The 27,134-nt window shown below is 40.0% G+C and overlaps 1 protein-coding gene across 11 annotated transcripts in view; it reads right to left on the reverse strand.

Annotated features, from left to right (window-relative positions):
- Positions 1–27,134, reverse strand: part of Apc (APC regulator of Wnt signaling pathway) — an 89,387-nt gene that overhangs the window by 27,607 nt on the left and 34,646 nt on the right. For 5 of the 11 annotated variants that reach the window (XM_034518272.2, XM_076912847.1, XM_076912849.1 and 2 more), the window contains 7 exons: positions 25,930–26,082; positions 18,896–18,977; positions 18,015–18,213; positions 15,744–15,852; positions 11,756–11,869; positions 8,197–8,280; positions 1,882–1,986 (listed from right to left, as the gene is read on the reverse strand). In XM_034518272.2, coding sequence (XP_034374163.1) covers positions 1,882–1,986; positions 8,197–8,280; positions 11,756–11,869; positions 15,744–15,852; positions 18,015–18,213; positions 18,896–18,977; positions 25,930–26,064 — 828 coding nt within the window. In that variant the 5' untranslated portion in view covers positions 26,065–26,082. Of the gene's footprint in view, positions 1–1,881; positions 1,987–8,196; positions 8,281–11,755; positions 11,870–15,743; positions 15,853–18,014; positions 18,214–18,895; positions 18,978–21,116; positions 21,305–25,179; positions 25,247–25,929; positions 26,083–27,134 lie in introns of those variants that run through there. The other 6 variants (XM_034518271.2, XM_076912846.1, XM_076912853.1 and 3 more) reach the window with 3 other exon arrangements.

A 27,134-nucleotide genomic window follows, 5' to 3' on the forward strand; every position in this document is an offset into this window, starting at 1 on the left:
ACACGCCAGTGTGGAAAGGGGGCATCCAGTGGGCAGGCGGGGGATGGGGGGGGGCAAGCCTAGACAAAGAACTACAGGCAACGAAAAATCAGTCTCCTCCAGAAATGAGTCCCTTTACTGGTTATTCACTCTCAAGTGGTCAGCCCTGAAACCATGAACACTCAAACACTAGACAGATTCAGCAGGTTTTGTTTACATACTTATATGTTACATGCATATATATGTAGCAATAATAATTAAAGAAAAAGAGGTCATGAACTTCAGGAGAGGGTACAAACAGATGGACACAGGAGGGACTGAAGGGCAGAGAGGGCAGAGGGAAAATGATGTAATTATATTTCAATTAAAAAAGGTAAAAGTAAAAAAAAAATTAATTAAATAATTAATTTTACATGTGTGGGTGTTTTTGCATGCATGTCTGTGTTCTACTTGAGTGGCTGGCTCTTGGAAGCCTGAAAAGAAAACTGACTCCACTGGGACCGGAGTGTGCTGTCATGTGGGTGCTGGGTCTGGAGCCTGGGTCCTCTGGGAGATGGACCAGTCTGTTAACTGCTGAGCTTCTCCAGCCCCTGATCTTGACTTCTGTTGTCTGCCAATCTTGTTTTCATTTCCTCAGATACAAAGTATTCACATTCTTCTGAAACCTACTGATCTTTCTTTTGTGGTTTTCCCACCCACTTCATTAGATCTGTATAGACAGAGTCTACCAGATGAATAAGACTTTAAAGTATACAGTAATTAGAATAAGATCTGAAGCTTCAACAACTGTCAAATGAAACTCAACTCTTTCTTCTACACTCTAGGAATATGCAGTTCTCAAGGAATTCCTGGAACAGTAACACAGAGAAAGAACTCAAACCTTTTATTTAAATCTCACTATTTTATCCTAATTCACCATTAAATACTGTTCCTATATAATACTAACTAGTGATGTGGAATAAATTATCTGCTTTAGTTCAGTACAAGAAAATATTTTTGGATAATATTTTAAGCTTTATATATTAGTGAATTAACAGAATATCCCCTTTTTTGGATATAAACAGTACTATCAAAAGTAACTTAGAAAGACCAATCTTCTGTGTTGATAATAGTAGGAAAATTTTAGTTAAGTATCATTCCTTTACAACATAAAACCATCTGTTGAAGAAATTTGAAAAATATAGGACACGCGAATGAAAAGTTGTCGTATTATTTCAATAAACCACTACTTAAACATTGCTGGCAATTTGTAGAGATGGTAAAATTAACACAGTACCAGCAAAACATGATGAAGTATGAAGCTTTTTTTATTTACAAGCATCAGAATAATCTTTTCCAATTAAGATTTCTTTTTCAATTTGTGTGAACTTTAAGTACACCAGGAGGTAAGAGCTATAGGAGCCTCTGTGACAGCTAAAACCAGAAGAGGCTTTTGTCCTGAGGCTCGAGAGAAAGCAGGACTGTGCTAACATGCAACAGTGTCAGCCCTCGGAGGTAAACTCTGTACAGACCCATGCACAGCAGCCGCTGACACAAACGTGACACAAACACGACACAAACGTGATCTGGAGCATAAAATATTCCAACAAGTTCAGAAAGTGTACTTAAATGTGACCGAGAGTGAGAGCACTTTGACACTGAGTGTTTCTAGAGGCACACATTCTAAGGAAATTGATACAACCTGTCCATTTGAAAACAGTCATACAGGCCAAGCAGTGGTTGGCACACGCCTTTAATCCCAGCACTTGGGAGGCAGAGGCAAAGGCAGGCCGATTTCTGAGTTCAAGGCCAGCCTGGTCTACAGAGTTAGTTCTAGGACAGCCAGGGCTACATAGAGAAACCCTGTCTCGAAAAACCAAAAAAAAAAAAAAGAAAAAAAGAAAGAAAAGAAAACAGTCATACCTGACCACTACCAGAAGTCGCCATGCTGCTTTCTGCCACTCCTTGGCCTTCATGCTGCTGTTCAGCTTCGTGGGAGGCAACGCCATGCTTGCTCTGAGATGACCTCTGTTAACACACAGTAGCATTATGTACAAAAACAGTTTGAGTTTAGAGCTCACAGCTTATTTTTCGCTTCACAATTCTAGGATATAGGTTGACAAAGGCACAGAAGTGCATGCCACACTTCTGACCTCCAGCACAGCTAAGTGTCCCCTGAGCACTCGGGCTATACATAAAAAGGATTTCAGAGGCTCACAGAAACACCATCCTCCACCAGATGTGCTCCTCACATTATCACCCACAACCCACCTAGAGCAAATAACTGTCCTTTGTTGCAAGGTCACATGACTTTGGCATTTCATGGGGCTGCAAATATAGCAGTTAAACACACACCTCAAGTTACAAATAGCTCCCCTGTAGGCACGTTTTTACGAGAATATGTGCACATCTTCTGCTAATGTTATATGAGACGGAGTGACAAGCTCTTTGGAACTAATAAGTAAAACAGAAAAAATTTTGCTAATGTACCCACCATCTGTTATATGAAATAAAGTAACAAATTATACCTAGTAAAAGTAGTCACTTTAGGACAGGATATATAAAGCAGGCATTTTGTAAACCACCCGCACAGATACAAAAACTGAAATAATCTCCCACCATCTTTTTTTTTGTTGTTGTTGTTTTTTGTTTTTCTAGACAGGGTTTCTCTGTGTAGCCATGGCTGTCCTGGAACTCACTCTGTAGACCAGGTTGGCCTCGAACTCAGAAATCAGCCTGCCTCTGCCTCCCAAGTGCTGGGATTAAAGGCATGTGCCACCACCACCCGGCCTCCCACCATCTTTTATAGAAACTTTTATCTGCTTGCTTTAGGAAAATGCTATCATCAAAATCTAATGTAAGGATTATGCTCTAACAATCTGACATAAAGTACCATTATATTCTAAAATGCCTTCCCTGGATATTTAACCCCTAAGCCTTTCTAGACTACTTAAAAATGTGACATGGATCATTTTCACCCAACACTAGTAACAGCTGTAGCTAAGCAAAAGGGAATTAGTAATTAGTAATCTTAGTAATTCAGAAGCAGAAGAAAGACTAAAATCAACCAGAGCAGAAATACAGTCACTCGTGATAAAACTAGTCAAGGATTCAGGCAAGCACATGACATAGCAGAAGCACAAGGGAAGACGTCAGCGTGCTTACAGCAAACACTACTGACTGTCTGTCCTGGCTTGAGGGAACACATTTTCAAAAAACCAAAACTGTAACGATAAAGTCAAAACTTCGCCAAGTGCTACGAAGGAAAGCCAAGAGCTTATGAAGAGAGCTGGGAGCTGTGTGAAGAAGAAGGGCGCTTTCTTAGAAAGTGCTACTGGAAAGAGGAACTGATGACTAGGATGGTGGACATTTTAGGTAAACAGAGGGTCACAAGGAAAGAGCTGCAGCAGGGGGAAGTGTGACTTCTTGTGGCATATCAAAGGTCACAAAATTGCTCAAGTACCACAAGTAAAACGGTGAACAGAATTAAAGTGAGAGTAGTTAAGCACACTAGCTGCTCTTCCAGACCACCCAAGTTTGAGTTCCAGTATCCTCGTGGTGGCTTATATACATCAGTAACTCCAATCCCAGGGGATCTGATGACCTTTTTTGGCTTCCATTGACACCAGGCACACGTGTGGTACATGGACATAGAAGCAGGCAAAAAGGAATTTATACACATAGAATAAAAATAGCTTTAAAATAGCTTTTAAACGTTAGTTTTAAAAATGTATTGACTTTGTTGGATTTGCCTTTTCTACGTTATCCTGAGACTACCACGTTATCATACCCATGTTATCTACTTAGAGAGTCTCATGTAGCCCAGACTAGCCTCAAGCCTGCTGTGTAGCTGAGGAGGTCTTGAACTTTTGGTCCTCATATCTGTAAATTTGGGGATAACGGATGTGTGACACTATCCCTGGTTTTATGTGCTACTAGGAGTAAGCCTAGGGTTTTGTGCATGCTTGGTCAGTACTCTACCAACTGTACTACATGCCCAGCTGCCGCCTTGCATAGTTAACAAATCATCGACGGGTCAAAGCTAAGTGACTTGAGGAGCAGTTGGGAGGCTAATGCAGTAGCATTAGTCAAGAAGAGGTGAATTGTCACAGAATGGTAGTAGTGGAGACATAAGCACAGCCACAGAGAGATACCTGACAGGATCTGGTGCTAGACTAGTATGATGTTAACCTTGGCTAACCTGACAGACACACTCCTGAATGTATGAGAGGGAGTTCTACAGACATTAACAAAGAAGAAAGACCATCCAGAGGTGGGCACCACTACCCGATGGGGTCCCGATACTGATTGGAAGGGAAGGGGCAAGTGGTTGAGTACCTGCATTCATTCTCCTGTTTTCTGACTGTACGGTGGTGTAATTATCCACCTCACAATCCTGTTCCCATACCTTCACAGAGCACGAGGCAATAAGTGCCTCCCACAGACGTGGAGGAGGAGCAGAGCACTGCACTCCTGGGTACCTGTCCTCTGTCACTACTCTCTCTAGAGAGAAAGGCTGGCTGTTGTTAACTTCTAGTAGACAATAGTCCTATACCTGCTGTAAAACCAAGTCAGTTTTCTACCCTAGGTGGCAGACTAGGAAGAAAGATGTTATTTGAGGGAGGGGCTCATGTACCTTATGCTGGTTTTGAATTTGCTAGGAAGCTGAGGTAGGGATTGAACTACTGCTCCTCCCTGCCTCTGCCTTCTGAGTGCTGGGTAAGAAGAGTATATTACTGGTTTAGTGAAATAAATAAAAGCAGTTTTGTTTAAGCTGTTGAATGCCATAAAATATACCCATTAAGTGTTCGATTTAATGATTTTCAATGAATTTACCCAGCATCACCATAATCTAGTTTTAGAATATTTTTATCATCACAGTAAGTTCTCTCCTACTGTCCACAGTTAGTCCACATTTCCACTCACTGCACCAGGCAACAGCTCGTCTACTTTGAGTTTTTGTTAGGGAGAGATGGTCTTACTATGTTGCCTAGGGCGGCCTTGGAACTTTCAATTCCCTCTACCTACCAAATGCTACCAGGCTTGAGTTATATCTTTAAAATAATTTTTTTCTAGACATTTAACTAAAAGTGTATGTGTGCACGCACACACATGCAAGAAGTTGTGAAGGACCAAAGCTGATGCTGGGAGTCTTCCGTGAGATCACCCTGTACTTTACATACTGAGACAGGGTCCCTCACTGATTCCAGAGCTTGCAGGCTCTGGGTATCCTAACTCTGGTCCTCACACTGCACAGCAAGCACTTTATCCACTAAGCCATTTCCCCAGTCTTCTAGCAATTTTAGGTGGACTTATGTGGTTTATTTTACTTAATGAGTTTTCAAAAGTTATCTACATTTTACTTAGAGTACCCAACTTTAAGTGCTGCCTAACAGTGTCCCATCTGTCCCATCTTTCCTTTTGGGAGACAATGACTAAGGCTGAATGAACAGCTGAGTTGAGAATCATTATGTAGCCACTTTTTACTCGATACCCGAGACTGGGACTGCTGAGTTATTGGCAATTTTACATTTAATGTTTTGAGGAACTGCCAAGTATTTTCAGGTGCACCATTTTACATCCTAAATACAAATAAAAACCCATAAGTTTGCAGCCCAGATGGAAAATGAGGGGTTACAAACCGAGATCCCAAGGGAGAACACTCGAGATTTTCACCTGCGACCACCTCACCTCATCTTTGGACTTTGCAATGTGTCTCCCATTTGGCTTTTGTCACGTCCCCTTATAATAAAAGTAGAATCACTCAAGTACAAAGCTTTTAGTGAGTTCTGAACATTCTGGATGTTTGCAAAGGCCTGAATTTCTAAATTGATACACAACAACACTGGATGTTACTGGTGTGATAATGACCTCAATTCCCAATGTGACATCTAGAGTCACCAGGGAGACAGACAGACTCTGAGAAGGCCTGTGAGGCCTTGTATGTGTTAAAGTGACTGAGTTGGGAAGACCTGCCCCTATGGATGACTTCACTTCCTGGCTGGGATCCTAGACTTGTATAAAAGGAGAAAGCTGGTCACATAAACAGTGTATACTGTCCTTGGCTCCTGCTGCTGTGACTTCTCCTCCGTGGCATTTTATCATTGCCAACAGGAAGTAGAAGTCAATTGGGTAGTGTATCATTGGGGCACTTAAAGGATAAAGAACTTGGCTTTTGTCGTGTGGGGTTGGGTAGTGTCAGGATAGCAATGGTCTGCAGTACATCCACTTCAGTGGGAGTCATAGCCAGGGAGAAACACTTATAGGTGGGCACATCCAAATCCTGTTGTATGTATGAAATGTGAACAGTCTTGTAAATAACTAAGAGTTTTGCTTGTGGGATCTAATATCAACTTGAGGTAACTGAACTGAATTGTTGGACAAAGAATAGAGTTTAAATAATTGGTATCAAAGGAACTGAAAAATTTCTAAAGTTTTTTTAAACAAAACAAAAAAACAGTCTTGTTTCCTGGATTCCTAGGTTGGCTGCTGAGAAATCTAAAGGAATTCACTATATTGTGTGGAATTTCTCTTCCTTTTTTAGGCTTTAGAATTTTCCTTTAAAAACAACCCCCTTTTCATTTATTACTTGTTTATAGTCTGTGTGCGTGTTCCCGTATCACACCTATGGAGCTCAGAGAACTGCAGAAACCGCTTTGCTCCTTTCACCACGTGGGTCCTTGGCTGGGGCAGTGAGCACAGGCCAGCAAGCTCTATGGTGAACGCCTGCATCTGCTGAGTCATCTTGTCTGCCTACCATTCTATTTTGTGTTTCGTTGTCTTTTTCTACTTTACGAAAAAATGTCTTTTGATTTTCATGTCTCTCAGGCTGGCCTCCTGCTCTGCCTCCCAGATGCTAAGGTTCAGGCATGCGTGCAGGATCACACCCTGTTCCTGCTGGGATATGAAGGTCAGCTGCAGTGCTGAGCTGTCCTTCTCCCTGCAACAAGAGACTCTACCTCTATGATCTTCTTACCAGGACATCATTAAAATGCCTAGCAGTCTTAGTGTCCACTCAGACTGAAGAGTGGGCTAGCTACAGAAAAAGTCAATGAAGTCAGCCAGATGCAGTGAGCACAGAATGGACTAGCTGGTTTGGTGTGGTGAGGACTCCTTAGCCCTTTTCTTGGGTTAGCTGTGTTTCTTAGAGAAACTTCCTAGAGACGACAAGGCTAGAGGACAGCAGGAATCTCACCATTGAGTATATTTCCAACTATCTCCAGCTTCAATTCATCATACCAGATTCCCTATAATCTACACTACACTATATCTATACTATTACTATAATTCAGAGATCCACATCCTTTTTGAGGGGGCGGTATGTGGGATAACTGATTTTCTGTGAGGACTGAAAAGAGAAACAGCGACAGTTGTACTGGAAATGTGAAGCAGTTTCAGAGCCCATCTGCTTCTTTATTATATTTATTGTTATCTGTACAGGTGTTGCCTTCATGGACATACATGTGTACCACATGTAAGCATGCTACCCATGGAGGCCAGGAGAAGGCACCAGATCCCATAGAAGTAGAGTTACAGGTGGTTGTGAGCTACCATGCAGGTGCTGGACCTGGTTCTTCTGAAAGTGCAGCCAATGCTCTAACTGTTAAGCCGTCTCCCCACCCCCTCACCTGGTTCTAGACAAGTTTTCAACTAACCTCATTTCAGTCCCTTTTCATACTTCTATTCACAGGTGACCTGCATAACCAGGCGGGAACCCCTTAGGATCCCACGATACACACTGGGCTCTGTCACGGCCTTCCTTATTCCCTATAATATGGTATAACAGTTAAGTCTATCGAACAGTTGCCCAGAGCCTCCATTTTTATTCCCGTCACTTTCCCTGGTATCTGTGACTCTTTTAATGCTTTTTATCAATTTTCATATTATGGATTACATATAAGAAAAAGCAAAGGGAAATGATAGCTCAAGTGGTGATTTGATTATACAAATTTACAGCTAATGCTAAAGACTAAATTTTAATTGCTGAGAAGTATAAAATGTTTCAGGACTGGAGAGGAGACCTGGGTTCAATTCCCAGCACCCATATGGCAGCTCACAACTGTTAACTCCAATTCAAAGGGGATCTGGCATCCTCACATAGACATACCTGCAGGCAAAACACCAATGTATATTAAAAAAATAATAATAATAAAAAACCCTTTCTCTCTAAAAGGCCCATATCTCAATGATGCCACATTAACTACAAATACTTTCTTTTCCAGGCAGAGCTTCACTAACCTCCGCCTCAGCTGCTTGGGACTGTAAAAGCTGTCGGACTCGAAGTATGTCCTTCTCTATTTGCTGAATCCTGGCTATTCTTCGCTGAAATAGAAGAAGAGAACAAGTTAGATAATGATTTATTTTTATGTGTTGTGTGCATATTCATGTGTAGGTACCCCTGGAGCTGCCTGACATGGATGTATTTTTTTTTTTTAACTTATTCACTTTATATCTGATTGCTGGCCCTGCTCCCCCTACCCACAGTCTCTTTGTCTAGCCCACTTTGTCTAGAACTTGCTGTGTGGTTGATGGTAGCCTAGAATTGTGTTTCTCTGGCTTCTGCTTTCCAAATGAACATTACCTTTATTTGCAATATAAGAATCACAAAGATGGTACATTCACACTGTGCAGGAACTACTACTACGAGACATGTGTGCTGAACACATCATCTGTGACTGCTTTCTGCTTTTGTTTTTGGAGATGATCTTATGCAGTTCTGGCTGGCCTGGAACTCAAGATCCACCTGCCTCTGCCTCCTCCACAGGACTGGAATTAAAGGATGTGTATACCACAGTGGCACAGAAACAGGCTCTGTTACAAACTGATGGGCATTTTTCCAGCCTTTACTAACATGCTGTGGGACCAGATGTCATTGAAAAAGGAAGTTAAGTAAATAACCAAACTAGTAACAGAGATGAACTTCACAAAGGCAGGGGCAGGAATGGATGTTGTTTTAAATTTCTTCGAATTATTTACCAGTTATCTCTACATGTTTTACCAGCCATCTCCAGCCTTTAAACAGATTGTTGGCTAATCCTTTATCCATTTAAAAAACAAGGGCAGTCTTTAAGAATTAAACCTCAGGAATTTTTACATTTTGGGGATATTAACTGTTTTTCTTTATACTGTTAAAAATATTTTTCCTTTTCATTTTTGAAGGATAGGTGTTTTAAATTTTTATGAAAACAACTTTTATTGCTTTTGAGTTTTCATTCTTTATTAAGGACTCAAATGTTTTACATTTTCTATTAATTTTAGCTCTTCTATGTTAAGATTAAGTGCCAACATTTTTCACAACTATTAGCCAACTGAATTTGTTTTAAGGTGGAGCTATCTATCCACATCCAAGCCCCTCTTTTTGAGGGAGGAATCAACATGCAGCTCAGGCTGGCTTCCAACTCAACCTTCCTGCTCTGGCTTCCTGAGTGCTGGATTATAGGGGTGTCCACACAGAGGCTGGACTACATCTGACTATTTTGGTGTCTACTGTCTTGTTCTCACTGGTTTGTAGGCATTGTAGACTGAGCAGGAGCAGGGACTTCAGCATCCTTCCAGCAGCCAAGAGTTCCACATCCTTTGTAACTCTTGCAGAATAACTGATTCTGACTCCTGCACTGTGCTAGCTCTGAGGTACTCTTGGGGCCACCACTCCAGCCACTGTCATTTTTGTTCTGTCCTTACAAAGGAGACACCAGTGAAGGCCAGCCCTTCCAGCAGCTGTCTTTTTGGGTTTTTTTTTTGTGGTTTTTCAAACTTAATTTTCATATGGTTATTCCTAAGTGGAAAAAGGTGTGTGTTACTCAAGATACAAAATTAAATTTCCTAAAATATTAATCTTGGCAACCAAAATGAAATATCCAGGTAACAAAATGGCCAAGAAAGAAATGAAGTCCATCTCTCTCTCTTCTGGGATTCCCATGAAAATCATCCGACCCTGGATCTATCCCTTTACGTTGTGTATAATAAGAATTTTTATGTCTACTATTTCATCATGTTCTTAGGATCTCTAAAAACAAATACAAAAAGCCCCAGGAACAAAAAAGCATAATTCATAGTTACATTCTAAGAATGCACATTTATATCAAGCCAATGAATATTTCTCACAGCTGTGTTTTGTGGAAACAAGTCTGCTTGACATTTTAAAAAACTGTACAAAAATCTCAAATTTAAATCTAAATGTAAATAAAATGTATTTTTAGAAATTCATTACAGGTTCTTGATTTTAATTCTTAGTTCTAATAATAACCATCTTCCTCAGTCTATGACTACCCTGATGGTTCCTAATAAAGATAAATTCTTAACTTTAATATAGTAAAATTAATCAGCCTTATAATTTATAACCTCATGTTGCTTAAAAATTTTCTACTTAGATGTTTATGTATATTTTCAATTATGTTTATTTCAGTCAAATTACTAATTGTAATTTGATAAGATACACAAATAGATACACGATATGTATGTGCACATAAATTTATCCCAAGTGCTTATGAAACTATGAAATGTGTCATGTTATGGTGTTAAATATTACCTTAGATATAATTTTTTTTTAAATTAATTTTTCAAGACAGGGTTTCTTTGTGTAAAGTTTGCTGTTCTGGAACTCACTCTGTAGACCAGGCTAGGTTCAAACTCAGAGATCCACCTGCTTCTGCCTCCCAAGTGCTGGGACTGAAGATGTGTGCCACCACCACTAGTTATAGTCATCTTCTCACACAAATCCCACCCCTAACCAAGAAGCTATTTGCAACTGTAGCTGCTGAGAGAGGGAAAAACAGCTTTCTTCAATAGTGCCACTGGTACAATAGCCACACCCCAGGGCAGCCACATGCTCAGAAGTACAAGCTGAACCACATGGAACAGGCACCACAGTTTTCTTTTTCCTTTGTTTTGGCTTTAAGAGAGAATATGAAATGGATCTTGGAGATGAAGAGGGGAATATATTACAGGAAAAGCTTAAAATTAGAAATAAGAAAAAAAAATCACTTTACAAAATACAATATACCACCATACAAATAATAGTTTGTTCTAGTTAAATGAAATCTTTAAATATATTTCCAATATGTCTTTTAAATATATTTCTAATAAGTTTTTTAAAGAAGTGAAAATAAAAAAAATTCTCCATGCTCACTTTAAAGTAAGGCAAGGTAGTAATTACACCTGTCTTCTACAGGGCCACCCTAGCCAGTCACACACCTGTGACATGCTGTAAGGACATAAGGACATACTCCTCAATCAAAGCAGGTGATGCTCTTTCTTAACCTTCCTGTGGGTTATTCTCTTCCTCATCCCCCACGGTCCCTCCCCTTAGGTCTCCCTCCCGCCTCCTCTCATCCCTCCCGCCCTCTTCCCTTAGGCATTCCTTGTGCCTCCTTTGAGTCTCAAACATGCACTGTTGCTGCTGCTTTTTTATTTTTTTATTTTTTGAAAAAACTTCTGAATGCTGCTACATAAACTTAGATTGCAAGAAACAGCAATCTCAAAAGAACTGAAGCTAGTTAACAGCTACAGGAGATTTCTTCCCTGTAATTCTATGCAGAAAGATGAATACCCAAGTGTTATATAGCAGAGGCAGAATTATGTCAGTACTGGTTATAATGCCCAACAGCCAGGAGAAATTGTTATCCTGAAATAGTGCCACTATAAGACAGACTTTGAATGTTTTCCTTGATGGTGCTGGGCTGCACTGACAGCCTTCCATCAGTGAGTGAGAGCTCCATCACTGACCACATCTCACCACACAGATAATGGGATAACAGAGCTTAAGAAACATCAGCAGGGCTGTGGTGCATGCAGTCACCTGTGCGCGCTTCTCCATGTCCTGGCAGGTGCCAAGCTGCTCCTCCATTGCAGCCCTGATTTGCCTTGCTTCATATTCCAGCTGCCGTCTTGTCATGTCTGTTTGTAAGGAAAACTAAGACCACAACAGTGTATTAATTTCTCAGTTTATTAGTAAAAGCAAAAAGCACATAATATCAATTAAGAAATCGAGTAAATAGCTATGAAAGTCACCACACTTGAGAAATCTTTCTTTTTCTTCTAAGGAATCCTAAAGCATGAGTGTGGGCAGCAGGCTTAGCTGGGGTCCCTGATTACACATGAATTGCCTAAAGTAAAAGCTAGCTTTAATTTAGACTGTGTTGTTGAAAATATGTAATTGGTCCAGTTAGGGTGAGCCAAACTTCTGTCCCCTTAGGATTTTTTTATCTGTTAAAGGGGCACCTAATTAATTTTTGTGGTACTAGGAATCAACTAGAACCTTGAACTCTCTAGGCAAGTACAGTACCATTGAACTACACCTCAGAGCCCTGAGGAACTATTTGTAATTATTAAAACTAGTATTTCGGACAGCGGATGTAGCTCAGTTGGTAGAGTGCTTACCCAACCTGTGCCGCATAAAGCTAGGTGTTGTGGCACATGCTTGCAATTCTAGCACTTAGGAAGTGGAGGCAGAGTCCAAGGTCATTCTTGGCTACACTGAAAGTGCAGAAGAATTGAGTCACATGAGATTATATCTCAAAGAAATAAACAAAAAACTAGTATATTAACATAGACAACATGGGGCGAGTGGGGGGAGCAAAAAAACCAACAGATTTATTACCCTTAACCTTCTGATTTAAGTAAGGATTAACTACCTTATGTGTACAGGCTAAACAGAGGGAAAAAATCCATTTGCCAGAAAATGGAGTAAAAAAAAGTTTACATCTCAAACACTGGATCCTGAGCGTTGGCTCAGTGGTTTAGAGCACTGGCTGCTCTTTCAGATGACTGGGATTTAATTCCCAGCACCCACATGGCAGTTCACAACTATAAATCCAGTTCCAGTGGATCTGGCACCCTCACAGATGTACATAAATATAAATAAATCTTAGAAGAAAAATATAAAAAATATTTTTAAAAGTTATTAAGCCAGACAAAATCAACACTGACTTCTATAAAAACCTAAAAGTGAGGGGAAGCTGAAATACAAATGCACTTCATGGAGTGGGTGTTAACTGATGCTCACATTGAGGTAACTGTCAGGCAGACATTGGAGCCATGGAGAGGATGAGGGCATGCTCCTCACACTCCCCACGCTCTTACAGGAAACTGCTCCTGGCAGGCTGGGGCCAAGGACTCCAAACTGTTGTCATTTTAAGTTGCCCTCAAACAAACCATATGCAGAATGAACTCTTGTAGGCACACCAAAGTTAGGACACATGACAGATGACACTGCCTGCATGCTATTTATTTAAAGACAGGGCTTTAATATGCAGCCTTAAGCCTGAAGCTCAGTACTTGGCTGGACTCACCTCACAGAACCTGCCCTCTGTCTTCTAAGTGCTGGGTTCCGGGACTAAAGACAAGCACCACCATGCTCCCCTGAACATGACTTGTGTTGTATTCTCTTTGAGCCAGTATTGTTACTGCTCTCATTTGTCCTCCATCTCCCAACCACTCCACAGAAACCACAATGCTGAATGTGACAGTGTGTTATGACAACACGGTTTAGAGCTGATAGGTGGTGTGATACTTTCATATGCAGATATGCATATTTCATATGAAGATACATATTTCTAGATGGAGATGCTTGTTAACTTGTTTTCCCAGTCAGAAAGCAGAGTATAGTGACTGACTATAAAACACAAGCAGGTTGACATTTATTAATGCTGCTAATAGCCCACGGGGATTGTGTGTGTTTGTGTATTCTATCAAACATGGTTCTAACGGCCCACAAGGATTGTGTGTGTTTGTGTATTCTATCAAACGTGGTGACTTAATAAATGGCAAATGGTAAAGTTATTTGACAACTGATCTTTACTTTCCATTCCCTGGCACTGGTCCACTGCTCTGGAGTTATAATATATACCAAGGGAAGTGAGCACCTGAAGCCTTGAGTTCCAGCACCTGCTCTCAAGAAACCCAGATAACTATATTCTGCAAGGTTTTTCTTCCTTCTGTTTTCACTTTTCCCTACTGTGTTCTCTTAAAACTACTGTAAGAAGGTGAAAACCTAAGCTAAGAATGAAGGTTATACTGAGAAAGTGCCTTCCTGCAGCCCAGGCTGGCCCTGGACTCACTACCACCCTCAGGGTCAGTCTCCCGGAGTCTATGGATAAGAGAATAAGCCACACACAACAGTCTGATTTTCTCTTTTAAATAGTATATAAAATATTGATGAAACATATAGCCTTGAGATTATTAATACATTTTGTAAGTTTTCTTTTTTCTTTTACTTTTAGACAGGACCTCATATATCCCACACTGGTATCACATTATACAGCTGAGGATGACCTTCCGTTTTTTAAGACTTATTTTTATTTGACATGTGTGTTTTGCCTGCATGTATATATGTACTCCATGTGAGTGCCTGCTGTCCACAGATGTCAGAAGAGGGCATTGGATCCCCTGAACCTGGAGTTACAGATGACTGCGAATTTCCATGTGGGTGCTGGGAATTAAACTCAGAACCTTTGAAGAGCAGTGTGTGTTCCTAACTGTTGAGTCATTTCCCTAGCTACGAGACTTTGAATTTCTGATACCCCTCCTCAAATTCCTGAGTGCTAAGATTCCATGTGGGAAGTAGAGGAAGGCCTGAGTGTGTGAAGTCCAGAGTACAAGTGTGTTGTTAACATGGGCAAGTCTATGACAAGGACTCCACAGCCTCAGACCCATGGGAAATGGCAGAGCCTTTTCTCCTGGTCTGAGGGTGAATCTGATGGTATGTATAGATAATGCCCACTACAGCTTTCTCCCTCTGGCCTGATGCTTATGGCCTGAAGACAGCTCCCATACAGAGACTGTTCCTACTGAGATTAGCCAAGCCTGCCTCCGTGCTTGTCTGTATACAGTAACTTCACCTCCCTGTTTAACACTATACAATAAACATGCTGAGCATCCAGGGTGTTGTTTCTCAATCAGGACCCAATCTGCTGCTACTTTGTAGCCTTCTTTGTATCCGTGTGTTTGTCTTTTCTTCATTCCCCGACTGTCTCAGTCACACCCATCTCTGGAGCTGTTCTGGACACAGGCATTGCAGGCACGTGTCACGTATTCAGTTTATGAGGTGTTCTGGGCTAACTCAGAGCCATGTGCATGGCACAACATGAATGTGAAAGTCAGGGGACAACTTGTGAAAGTTAGTTTTCTCCTATAATTAGGGATATTCCTGAGACTTAAACAATTTAAACCTAAGTGCATTTGCTAAAGGATCATAGAGTTCATAAACATAGTAGGATCCGTGACTACAGCTACTGGCATTTATACTACAAAGAGTAAGATTCAAATTAGCTTCAAATTTTAGTTGTAAGAACCATCTGGCATGATCCCTGCATTGTACAGAAACTGCAATTAGAATAGTATAATGTTTCTACCAATTAAAAATGTAGTTGTCTAAGTGGAATTCAGATTCAAACTCATGTGGGATTAAAGTAAGTATCTGTTGGTACACAATAATTTTTTTCTATTAAAAATTAATTAACAAACTGATATGTTAAAGCAGGCCTGTAATTCCAGTATTTGGGAGGATCAGGTCCTCTTAATCTATATAGCAAGTCTGAAGTCAGCCCAGGATACATGAAATTCTGTGTCAAAAACAGAAACAAAACCCCACAAACCAAACAAACCAAAACAAGAACAACAACAAAAATAGTCATTAATCATTATATATTTAGGTTAAAAGCTGATTAAGACACACTACATTTTACAAATCATTACAAATGCAGTTATCTTGAATTCTTCATAGGTAATCTGAGTACTTTTAAAGGTTAAGTTACCAACTCTAAAAGCTGCACTGCCAAGTTACTTACATTTTCAGTTAAAGGCAGGCTATCTATTCTTTTCGTGAGGTTCTGAAGTTGAGCATAATACCAGTCCTTTTCCTTTTCTTCTTTGTCAAGATCAGCAAGGAGTAATGATCTGTTTAAAAGAAAGGGTAGGTTTACACAAGCTAATACATATTGCCCAGTAGCTCTCAGTAGTTGTTGCTGTAAGACAATACAGATTTATAAACCTCTAGGATATCAACATGACTTTTTAAATGATTTCTTTTGATGTGCATGAGACTAAGCATTTTTCCGAGTTTGCAACTTGCTCCTTTCTGTAACTTCTGCTTCTCATTTAGAGGACTTCTATACTGGGAATGGAACAACTTATTCACTAGGTTGCATATGCATTCTTTTTTTTTCAATTTATCGCTTAAGATAATTTTGTTATTTGGAAAATCTGAATTTTCATGTAATCAGACCTGTAAAATGTTCTATTATGACCTGGAATTTGGCCATACACAATAACGCTCCCCTCTCTGATGATACATTATTTTTAAAATTCTGTTTGGTATTTCCTTGGGAAACATTTATAATGAGAACAAATTTATGTAGAAGGTTTTGTTCTTGCTAAGATCTCCTTTCCTGAGAAACAATTTCAAAACCAAGCACCCTCAATTGTGAGAAAATAGGTAGGAACTGGCAAGTGATACATGATGCCACAGCAGGAACCAAGAGCATTTCCCCCTAAGTGTCTGAGAGGCTGAGACAAAAGGAACATGTCCATTGCAAGGTTTCACTTCTAATAGCTGTTATGAAATCTAGCACTTGCAGGAGCTTTCTACTAATAATACCAGCACCAAAAGTTCCTGGAAGTCTGGCCTGCTCACGTGGCCTCTGCTGCTCTATGGAATGAAGGGAACAGAGAGATCAAAGACCTGGGCCTGAGCCCTCCTTTTGCACTGATCAGGACAGTGTCTGGGTAGCCCAGGGCAGAAACAAAGACCGGGTAGCAGGTAAAAGGGAGCTCTGACGTCACCCCCAGTCACCACGTGGCCAGCCTGACACCTACAGAAGGCCTCGCCCAAGCCAGAGAAACATGCTGCATTCCTTCTTATATATAGTATTAATTTTTTTTACTTTATGTATATGTGGGTGTACCTGTTTGTATGTGTGTGTACCATATGCAAGCTGCCTATGGAGGTCAGAAGAAGGGTTTGAGTCCCTGGAACTAGGTTTACTCACCATGTGAGTGCTGGGAACTGAACCTGGGTCCTTTCCAAAAGCACCAAATGGTCTTAACAACTAAGCTGTGTCTCCAGGCTCTGTTTTCTCCCCCACTCTGATTGATTGATTGATTGATTGATTGATTGATTTTACATGAGTACACTGCCACTCTCTTCAGACACACCAGAAGAGGGCATCCAATCCCATTACAGATGGTTGTGAGCCACCATGTGGTTCTCCAGCCCTCCAGCTTTGTTTTATATATAATCCCAATAGTCCATTTTTACAAGTACCATATCAGTGTTTTACAAAAGAACTTTGCCACCTGGCACTGAATCCTAAAATACTTGAAAATATCTTGATGATTCTGCCATGTGTGGTGGGAGAATTCTAACTTAAGAGGAGAATTAATGGTTCATTGCAAGAAGTCAGCTCAGAGTACAGGCTAACCAATGCTTTGTATATGTGGAAAGTGACATGTAAAGAACCATTTCTCTCACTTGTGGTTACTTCTAGTCTGCTCTCCATAATGGAGTTCCTTACAAGGATCTAATAGTTACTCAATTTCATTCCAAAGATAACCTGAAATTCTACTATAAGTCATTGATACATTCAACTAGATATAAATATTGTGATTTAGGGTTTTACTCAATGTACAGATTATTTGAAAGGTAGCTATGCTCACCACTATACCAAGGCTTCACCATGTGTAGAATATTTAACTTACCTACGTAATCAAATATAAAACTTTAGAATTTCAAGAAAATTCCTTCTTTCTACTTTAAGAATTACTGCAAACAAACTATTTAAATATTAACATATTTAGACAAGCAGATTGTGGTGGTGAAAACCTTTAGTCCCAGCACTTGGGAGGTGGAGGCGGGGGCGGGGGGGTGGGGGCAGAGGCAGGTGTATCTCCGAGTTCGAGGCCAGCCTGGTCATCAAAGCAAGAAAAATGTTTAAAACAAACAAACAGAAAAACACTATCGGTACAGGCTATGACCTGCCATCGAACCCTGTTTCTTACACTGTAAAACTGCAGAAGGAGCTCTCGCACACAGTACTTACTGCACAAGGAACAAATGTTACCTTTCTTTTTCAAGCTCTTCTAAATATCCAGTACTTTCTCTGCTTCCATTTACAAATGCTCTTCTTGGGAATGATCCCATGGGGACAGGACTGCAATCTCCTGAGCGGCTTGATACAGATCCTTCCCGACTTCCATAGGAGCGAAGGGACATTTTTGAGCGTAGTTTCACTCCAGGGAAACTGCTATCTAAGTTAAATTCTAAACAGAAACACGTTCTTATGTAGTGACTGCTTCATGCCATGTAAAATATTCCTAACACTATTACGTTATTTTAAAAGCGAGCCCTCAGGCGTATACTGTAACTACAGGTATAGGCAGGTGGATAACTATCTAGAATAGTTCAAACTTGCCCTGCATGGTCAACATGAGTCAATCAGAGAACAAGTGTGCTAAAGGACAACCACACAAGAGCCTGAGATCCCCGGTAGATAATGTCAGCAACTCAAACATTATTAGTCTGCTTTCACTTATTACTAAGCAGGGTCCCCTGTTTGGCACTGGAACTTTTAGGCAACAAAGTGAGAAAGACATTTTAAGACAGATATTACTAGAAATGTCATAGGAAAGACAGACAAAAATACAATACCCCTTCGAAACTATCTGCCACAGAAGTCTTGTGGCACATGGCCTACTGAAGTGAATTTAGTGATTGGTAGAATGAAATGAGTTTTAAAAACAGATCAGATTTAAGGGGATAAGTTAAAACCAATGCCGTGATGCAGAAACAAGCAAACAGAGCTTTTATCCATTTGTATTCAACAAATACAACCCAGGGAGGAGGTGGGGAAGAGGAACAAGCTGAGCCCAGTGTCCAAATGAGAGCAACTAACCTGGAAACTGAGCTGAAAACAGTATCTTTAAAGTACTTTAAAATACGTACCTTTAAGACGCTCTAGTAAGTCAATCTGTCCAGAAGTCATAGTCTCATCTTCAATACTTCCCTGTAGTTGCTTAAGTACTTCCTATTGAGAGAGCACAGTACATTGGTATGAAATGCTAAATATTTTGACACAGGATTCTGTATTTCTTTGCATTTAGATATGACTGGGGAGAAAGCTATTTCAGTTCACACTGACAACATGCCATAGGCTATGGTGTATATTAAACACCATATTACTTATTATTTTCTGTTATATCCCAACAACAATAATAGTGGTATTTTGTGGTAATGGTAATTTGAGGATTCTCCATGCAAGACACTTCTTGGTACACTTAAAAGGGAGCTAAGAGAGGAGGGGGAGTCTGATCCAAGTACATTATACACATACATTAAAAGGCATAATGAAACAAACCCATCATTTTTTACAATATGGGCTAATTACTTTTAAGAAAGCTGGAATTATTACCATTTGCAATCAGCTGACACCTATAGACTTGCTTAAGCCATACAAAAGTGGCTGTTAGTACCTACATCTCTTAGGCCTGAATCTGTACAAGCAGGAGACAAGTCTGCTGTTTAGTGACTAAGCACCTGAAGAGACCCGCCAGAGCCTCGGCTCACACTCGGCAGCAGATACTCATGTAACTGCATGCTAGTTACCTCCTGCCCTTGATGTCACTGCCTTTCTTCTCACAGAAAGTACTTCTTGATTTTTTTTTTTCCAAAAAAAATTGAAATCATTTTCTACCAAATTTTTCTGCCTGGTTCCCTATACATTGTGTTTTCTATGAGTGCTCCTTAATAACTTTAATACTTCCCATGTAGTGATACCAGCCATGGGAGCTTCCAGCACATCCTTTGTTTTGCCAATTTGTTTTTGAAGTCCAGGAAAATGCACTGAACATCTGCAACCCTGAAACTTAAGGCCACGTCGCCGTACGGTAAAGTGATCTCAGAAACACTGAGAGGGAACTTGGCAGAATGTGAGCTAATGTTAGAGGGACAGCTCTCTGCCCTACCTTGGTCTTGTCACTGTACACACTGAAAACAAATGACCTACGGTCTTAGCACATGCCCTTCAAACAGCAGACTGTGTTGTTGCTTGAATCCTTCAGTAAAAGGTGTGGGAATGTGAAGGTGAATGATATTCATGTTGAAAATTATCTCCAGAGAGAATCACACCGTGGGAAGGAGACTACATTCACACAGGGACACCTCTCTTCAGTGAGTGCAGAGTGTGCCCAAGTGCTTAACTGGGCTGCAGGGCACTGTTCTTCCTTAGCTTGAGACTAACACTGCAGACTAGGGCTTCTTTTTCCAGGGTTCTAGTCCTTCAACCATGGCTAACAGCTGCAGCAGTCTTTGAAAATCCTATCATTTTATATCATGTATGCCAAAAGGACCACAGTGTATCATACAGAAAAACAAAGTATGCCCCCCCCCCAAGAATCCCATTAAACGTGTTCATACAGAATAAACAAAGAGAAAGCTTCACTCTCCCTTTAGTGACAGAATTACAACTTAAATCAGTGGGCCAAATACAGGTAAAGCTCAGCGGTAGAGTGCTTACATAGGACACACAAGTCCTAGTTTGAGAGCATTAGTCCCTCTTCAAATTCCTGTAAAAACGGAGTGATTCTGATATGTGCTCACATTTACTAATCTTAAAATTGGGTTAACCTTCACAATTTGTAATAAAATCATTGCTTTAATGATTTTATTTGATTACAATCTGAATTTGAACTATGGAACTCACATGGTGGGAAAAACTTACTCCCACAAACTGTCCTGACTTCCACATGTGCAACACACATGCACACAAACACAGGGACACACATGTACATGCATGGACACAGCAAGTAAATAACTGAACAGGAAGTCTCTGTGGCTAGGCACAGCTCAGCAGTAAAATGCTTTTTGTTGAGAATGTGTGTCACTTTAGGCTTAATTCTCAAGGCCAATACCAAATAAAGCCTCTGTACATCTGTTAAAAATCTATTGATAAAAGCAGCAATGTAAATAAAACAAATGAAATTTAAGGCTACAAATTTTAAGGGTGTTGAGTAGCAATTTTGCAAAGTATTAGCTTATTCCAATGTGTCTGTTAGGTTATCTTCGTTAAGTGCTTTCAATTACGAACTTCACTGAGCAAAGCCGGACAAGCCAACTCACTCACATCCAGTTACTTTGCCTTAAGATGACAACATCTAGCATGACTTACATTACTCACAGCGTGCAATGAATAGTGTTTGCCTACTAACAAAAGGAATCCCAATTGTGTTTCTGTTTTGAGGCTCAATGTGCACAGGTACAGATCTTCAGTCCTTGGTGGCTTAGCCTTTCCAGCTTGGTCCCCTCAAGTTCTGGTCAATGCATCTTCAGTTCCCAGAAATAACCATTATGCTGGAACTAGACAGTATATAGTCCTTTGAGTCCTTGTGTTTCTACTTTAACATAGTTATCTGTAAGACACCTCCATGTTACTGCATGTATTCATGAAGGCTGCTATGGAGAATCCTAACATGATCATTCTGCACAAACATCTAGTGGACATAAGTCCACTTCTCTGGGAGTAACTTCAATCACAGGGTTTACCTTGGAAAGAAATCGCTGCGGAGTATGTGAGTGCCTGTGTGCCTGTGTTTACAACAGACCCATGAGCAGTGTGAGCATCTCAATATTCCTATCTGTGTGGATCTGTCTTTTAAATCTTAAGCATCTGAAGAGTCAAATGGTCTCTGTATTCGCTGACGACAGGTGATACTGAGATACTTTCCATTAGTGTACCGGACATTTATCTTTCTTTTCTAATCATCTTTTTATTTTTTGAGGTCATGTTATAAAAAAAAACTGAATAGTTAAACCTGTCTGTCTACTCAAGTGTGTGTGTGTGTGTGTGTGTGTGTGTGTGTGTGTTTTACATTTTTGAGGGTCATAAAATTTTGGAAGTCAGTTCTCATTTATTTTGTTGAGGCTGCTGCTAAGCCAGATACTCCAGGCTAACAGGACCTTGAGATTCTGGGAAATGATTCCCCTGTCTCTGCCTCTCCTCTCGCCTTAGGAGAGTTGGGACTGAAGATGTCAGCAGTACATGATTTTCTTCTGGGCTCACCCTGCTTGTACTCACTAGTGCTTCTGCCTTTACTGGCTGACCAAAGTCAATATCTTATTGTTTATAGAAGTTCTTTTATATTTTGAAATAAGTTCTTTTGTTGAATATATGCATAATGTGGTAAGTGATTTTCAATAGTGAAAGATGGCCTGTTTTTTTTAATTTTTTTTTATTTTGATGAAGCCTTTACTAGCTATTTTTTTTCTAATGTCAATTTGACACAAGCTAGAGTTATCTGAGAGGAGGAAAGCACAGTTGAAAAAATGCTTCCGTAAGATCAGATTGTAAGGCATTTTCTTAATTAGTGATTGGGGGGCGGGGGTAAGTCCACTGTGGGTGGTGCCATCCCTGGGCTGGTAGTCCGGGGTTCTGTAAGAAAGCAGGCTGAGAAAGCTATGGAGAGCAAGCCAGTAAGCAGCACTTTTCCATGGCCTCTGCACCAGCTCCTGCCTCTAGGTTCCCCGCCTGTCTGAGTTCCTGTCCTGACTTCCTACAGTGATGAACTGTGATCTAGAAGTGTGAGCCTGATAAACCCTCTCCTCCCCAAGCTTCTATGTTCATGGTATTTCATTATAGCAACAGTAACCTTGACTAAGACATGTTAGTACCAGGGTAGTGAGGTATTACTGTGACAGACCTGACTATGTTTTGGGGAAGAATGTGGAAGGACTTTGAAACTTTGAGCTAGAAACGCCACTGGGTATTCAAAGCTTGGTGGACTGTTGTGTGGAACCTTGGAAGATAAGAACGTTGAAGGCAGTGAAGAAGACGGAGGCCTGGCTTGTAAAGTTTTGGAGGGAAGTTTAAAGACTCTATGGGGGTCATTTGTTATTTTGAATTAAGACCCTGTGGTTCTGGTTAGTTGGGCTAAAGAATCAGCTGTGATGAACAAGACTAGAACTACTAAAGTGAAACCTTTGCTTTGCTGGGATACTTGATGCTGGTTGGCTAGAGCTGAGAAATGACCAGTAATTAAGAGCCCAGCATTGCTGAGGTAAAACCTTTTGTGAAGTGTTTCCTAAGAGCCACACCTGATTTGTTTTTATTGTACTACAATTCCCTGTCAAAAATCTATAGTATTTCTAGCATTTTACCAAATTCCCTTTTTTCAAGACATTATTATATTTATGTAAAGAATTGCTGACTAACTCCAACACCTGGATTGCTTCTGAATTACCACCTATCTTCTGTTTACCTGACTACCATTTTCTTATTTCTCAAACTTGACGGCATGCCAATGTATGCATGTAAGAACTAGAAAGACTTAAGGAGTGGGTGCACTCTTCTCCCAGAACTTATTCTTCCCACTGTTGGGGTTGCTATTTTCCATTCTATTAATAACAGTAAATGGCTTAAATCTAACTTAGTTTTCAGGTCATTTAAATCTGATTTGGTTTTTTGAGTTTGTCCTTTTTTGCTTAGATTGAAAATATGGCAAATTGGCTTCCTTGGCCTTTAACTTCCTTCTCTGTGTGACCTCCCATCTGACATCTGGCACAGCAGACGCATCTCTTGAGCATCTGTCTCACTATGATTTTCCACTTCTGCTTATTTTCTGGTGGCCCTTATCTTCTTAGCACTAAAAGTCTGGTCCTTGGAGCTGAGGTTTTTAATCTGGTGCAAAGAGTTCAAATTCTGGCAAATACCTTATGAAAACAAAGTTTGTCTCTGTAGAAAGTCCTGTAAGCTAACATTATGCCTTTTCCTAACCTCCTCCTATCAAAAGCAGCCATGTCTAGAGCTCTTCTCACCTGCCTTCCGGGGTGAGACCATCCAGCCAAGCTGCCTGCTGGGGCCCAGAGTAAAGCTCAGCTTGTACTTATCCTGTGTCCCAGAGAGAAAAGTCATCAGTAATCCCAGCCTTGCTTGCTTTTCACGATGCTGGGGAGCTGGCATATCATTTCTTTTACAATATTTTTATAAGTATATTTAAATAGGGTTTTTTTGTGTTTTTCTGAACACAGCCACAGTGTCATACTTATACCAAGTAAATATTTTCTCAATTCCCTCAAATATGTGGTCTGATCCTATTTCCCTAACTCTTTATATACATTCTCCTGGCTGTTGCCCCGCAGTATTTTCATATTTTTATAATGATGTCATGCAACCAACAGCAGGACGTACCCTCTTTTGCCAGTAGGTGGTAGTACTGCTTACGTTTTAGGCTTCCCTAATTTGAAGCTGTGTCTTGCTTTTCTTTGTGATGACTAAGTTAATAAATGTCGGGAAACATGCTTTGGTGAGATTGTACATGTCCCAAAGTCTACTAAGTGTTTTTAGGGAGAAGAACAGCTGCATTTAATTGTAACCCAAAATGAAAAGCATCAATGGTTTCCAATGCATCTTTTTACACATCGGTGGAAGACAAAACAGGCCACAGGTCTGCTCTTCAATAGCAGAGCCTGTTAAGGAAGTAATACATAAATAATCATTGAAGGTTGTAATTGCTATTTTACCACAGGCCCAGTCCTAATGACATAGATAGATATAGATAGATCTGCCGGGATGTGTGCATAAACAGTTGGGTAATCACCAAATCCAGGTGATTAGATTTAGAATAGATCTTAGAGTCTATTTCTCCCAATACAGACTGGGCCAAGTTTATAAACATGCAACCTGATAGCCCACCTTACAACTTTGTGTGACTTGTACAATCACTCCAAAACACACTCTACTTCAGCATGGAGATTGTAGTGTCAATTAAAATGTCTTGTCTGAAGTTTCTTTAAAAACTATTTTTTAAATTTACTTAAGTAATTAAATAAAAACTTAAATCTAGATCTGAGTTCTATACTACAAATTAGATCTGTACTATCTAAACAGGTCCTCTAGGAGGAGGTCTGCAAAGTCCCAGTCAAGCAGACTGACTCTCTGCACTTTCTATCCTCGAGCTCTCACACACATGCCCAGTACAGCAGTTTAAAGTGCACTGTGTTGGGTAAGTGTTAAGATAACAACTGGCTTTTGCTTTTTTAACCTATTAGATAACCTATTAAATCACTGATATGTAGCTAGTGATAAGGAAAAATAAGTGTTTATAGTTTACCTATTTCCAAAGGACTATGAACTGAATATTTTGGAGATGTTATTGCCAGAGTGTTTTATGGCAATTAGAATGGAAAAAAGAGCAATAGAAAGATAGGTAAGAGAGTTGAGAGATCAAAAGGCTGACCTGTTAGGATAGGATGTCGGATCTAAAGGAGAAGTAGGAAAGAGAAGATCAGTTTCCTCAGTGATACACAGCAGTCTAGAAAAGAAAGGAGACTTTGAAATGACAGAGAAAGAACTAGACAGACTAGGAATATGTAAGGATACAGAAAGTAGAGTGTTCAGAGGAAAAAGCCAGAATTAAGATGTTAAAATAGCCAAGCAACAGAAACAACACAAAACAGATTTTTTTAAGGGAAGGAAATAAACATTTCTATTGACAATCTCCAATTTTATTAAGTTATTAAATTCAGTGGGAAGCTGCCTAACTGAAATTTTGAAGACAGAAAGTTTTCTTCTTTACACACTAAATACTCTGGAACTCTTTTTGCTACCTGGAAAACCAACTTCAGGGCTTGGAAGTGCCATGGAAGTTATCACCTAGGCTCGATGATACCTGTATTTTCTAAATAAGACAATACACTGTAAAATAAAGCTAGTCTCTATGAGTATATAGAAAACCTTTCCACTAAATCAAGTATAATGATAAAGTTGGGGGGTATTATTTTTAAAATTAAAGACTAAAAATGAACCAACACCAAGGTTAATCTATTTTCTTTGCATGATTCATAGATTAATTTAATGCATTTACTAAGAATATGTTAACTTTTCTAAGAGTTTATTATATAAAGTTTTAAGTAAATAAAGTGTCTTAGTTATCAAGAAGAAATAGTGAACATGGAGAAGCTACAATTAAAAGTTGCAGTCTTGATACCTTCATATTAGATGCCTCAGTTTCCAGTTTTGTAAGATGATTGGAATTATCTTCTAGCTCTTGTCGAAGATTTGAGTTCTCCATCTTCAGTGCCTCAACTTGCTTTAACAACTGATCATATGAAGCTGCAGCCATCCTTGGCTACCCTTGGACCTATAAGGTTAAAAAGGATTTTGAAATTCACTACTAAAAATGGAGTAGCTGCTTGTTTGTTTTGAAGAAAGAGACAAAGGAAGCAAAGGTCTCCAGGCAGGAGGAATGGTGCCTATGCACAGGTTTGGTCTCCAAATGACATCATCCAAGCAGCAATAGTTCCTAAGAGGATGGAACATGGGGTCTGAGCTGAAGAGAAACAGGGTTAAAGAAAAAGGCAGAGCCTCAGTCCCATTTGAAGATACCTGCATTTCTACAGGTAAGATTTCTATCTGGAAAGACTTTTTCAAGGTTAAAGATGACCTAACTAGTCCTCTATGTCAAACTTACAGAATACAACCACTGATAAAGAATTTGCATAAGTAATGTTGCCCTTGAGTTTCTGACCTGAACATGGTTTATAGGCTTTCAGACCCAGAATTAATGAGACCAGAGTTCATCCTACCATTTTTTATTTAATAAAAGGCTTTGTCTTAAAACATCATCTATGGCAAAGTAGTTCTGAAGATTACAATGCCACAGAAGTGCAGCCATTCACAGTCATCACAAAGAAAGACATAAAATTCTGATGGGATCAACAGCCCATCCTATGGCAAAAGTGATCAGTGTTCATACTGAGGCTAAGAGATAAAAAGGTTGACGTGAATGCCAACCTCAGAAGTAAGACTTCAAAGAAAGGAGAGAAAATGGAGATGAGAGAACAGCCCAGTACTAAGAGGCCCGTGGCATGACTGGTCACAGAATGATACAAAGTATGCTAGAATTGATCAAGAAAGATTCAGGAAACCCACATTCTCTTTTTAGTTTAATGTCAACTCACTTTGGAATAAAAATGAAGAATAAACAATTCTGAATTATTCAACACAAGAATATCACCTTGGCTAGTCATGACACCCACAGGAAGTCTCCAGAGTGCAAACGATGAGCACGTGCGTTTGGATGCATGGGTCTCAGGCTCAGGAGTGGTCATTTATCAGCTAACAGCTGCCCCTTCAGTACCTCAACTTGCAGTTGGACATTTACCAACAGCTTTAATATAGCATTGTTAGGAG

This window comes from Arvicanthis niloticus, chromosome 14 (genome assembly GCF_011762505.2).
Source record: "Arvicanthis niloticus isolate mArvNil1 chromosome 14, mArvNil1.pat.X, whole genome shotgun sequence".
NCBI classification, from domain to species: domain Eukaryota; kingdom Metazoa; phylum Chordata; class Mammalia; order Rodentia; family Muridae; genus Arvicanthis; species Arvicanthis niloticus.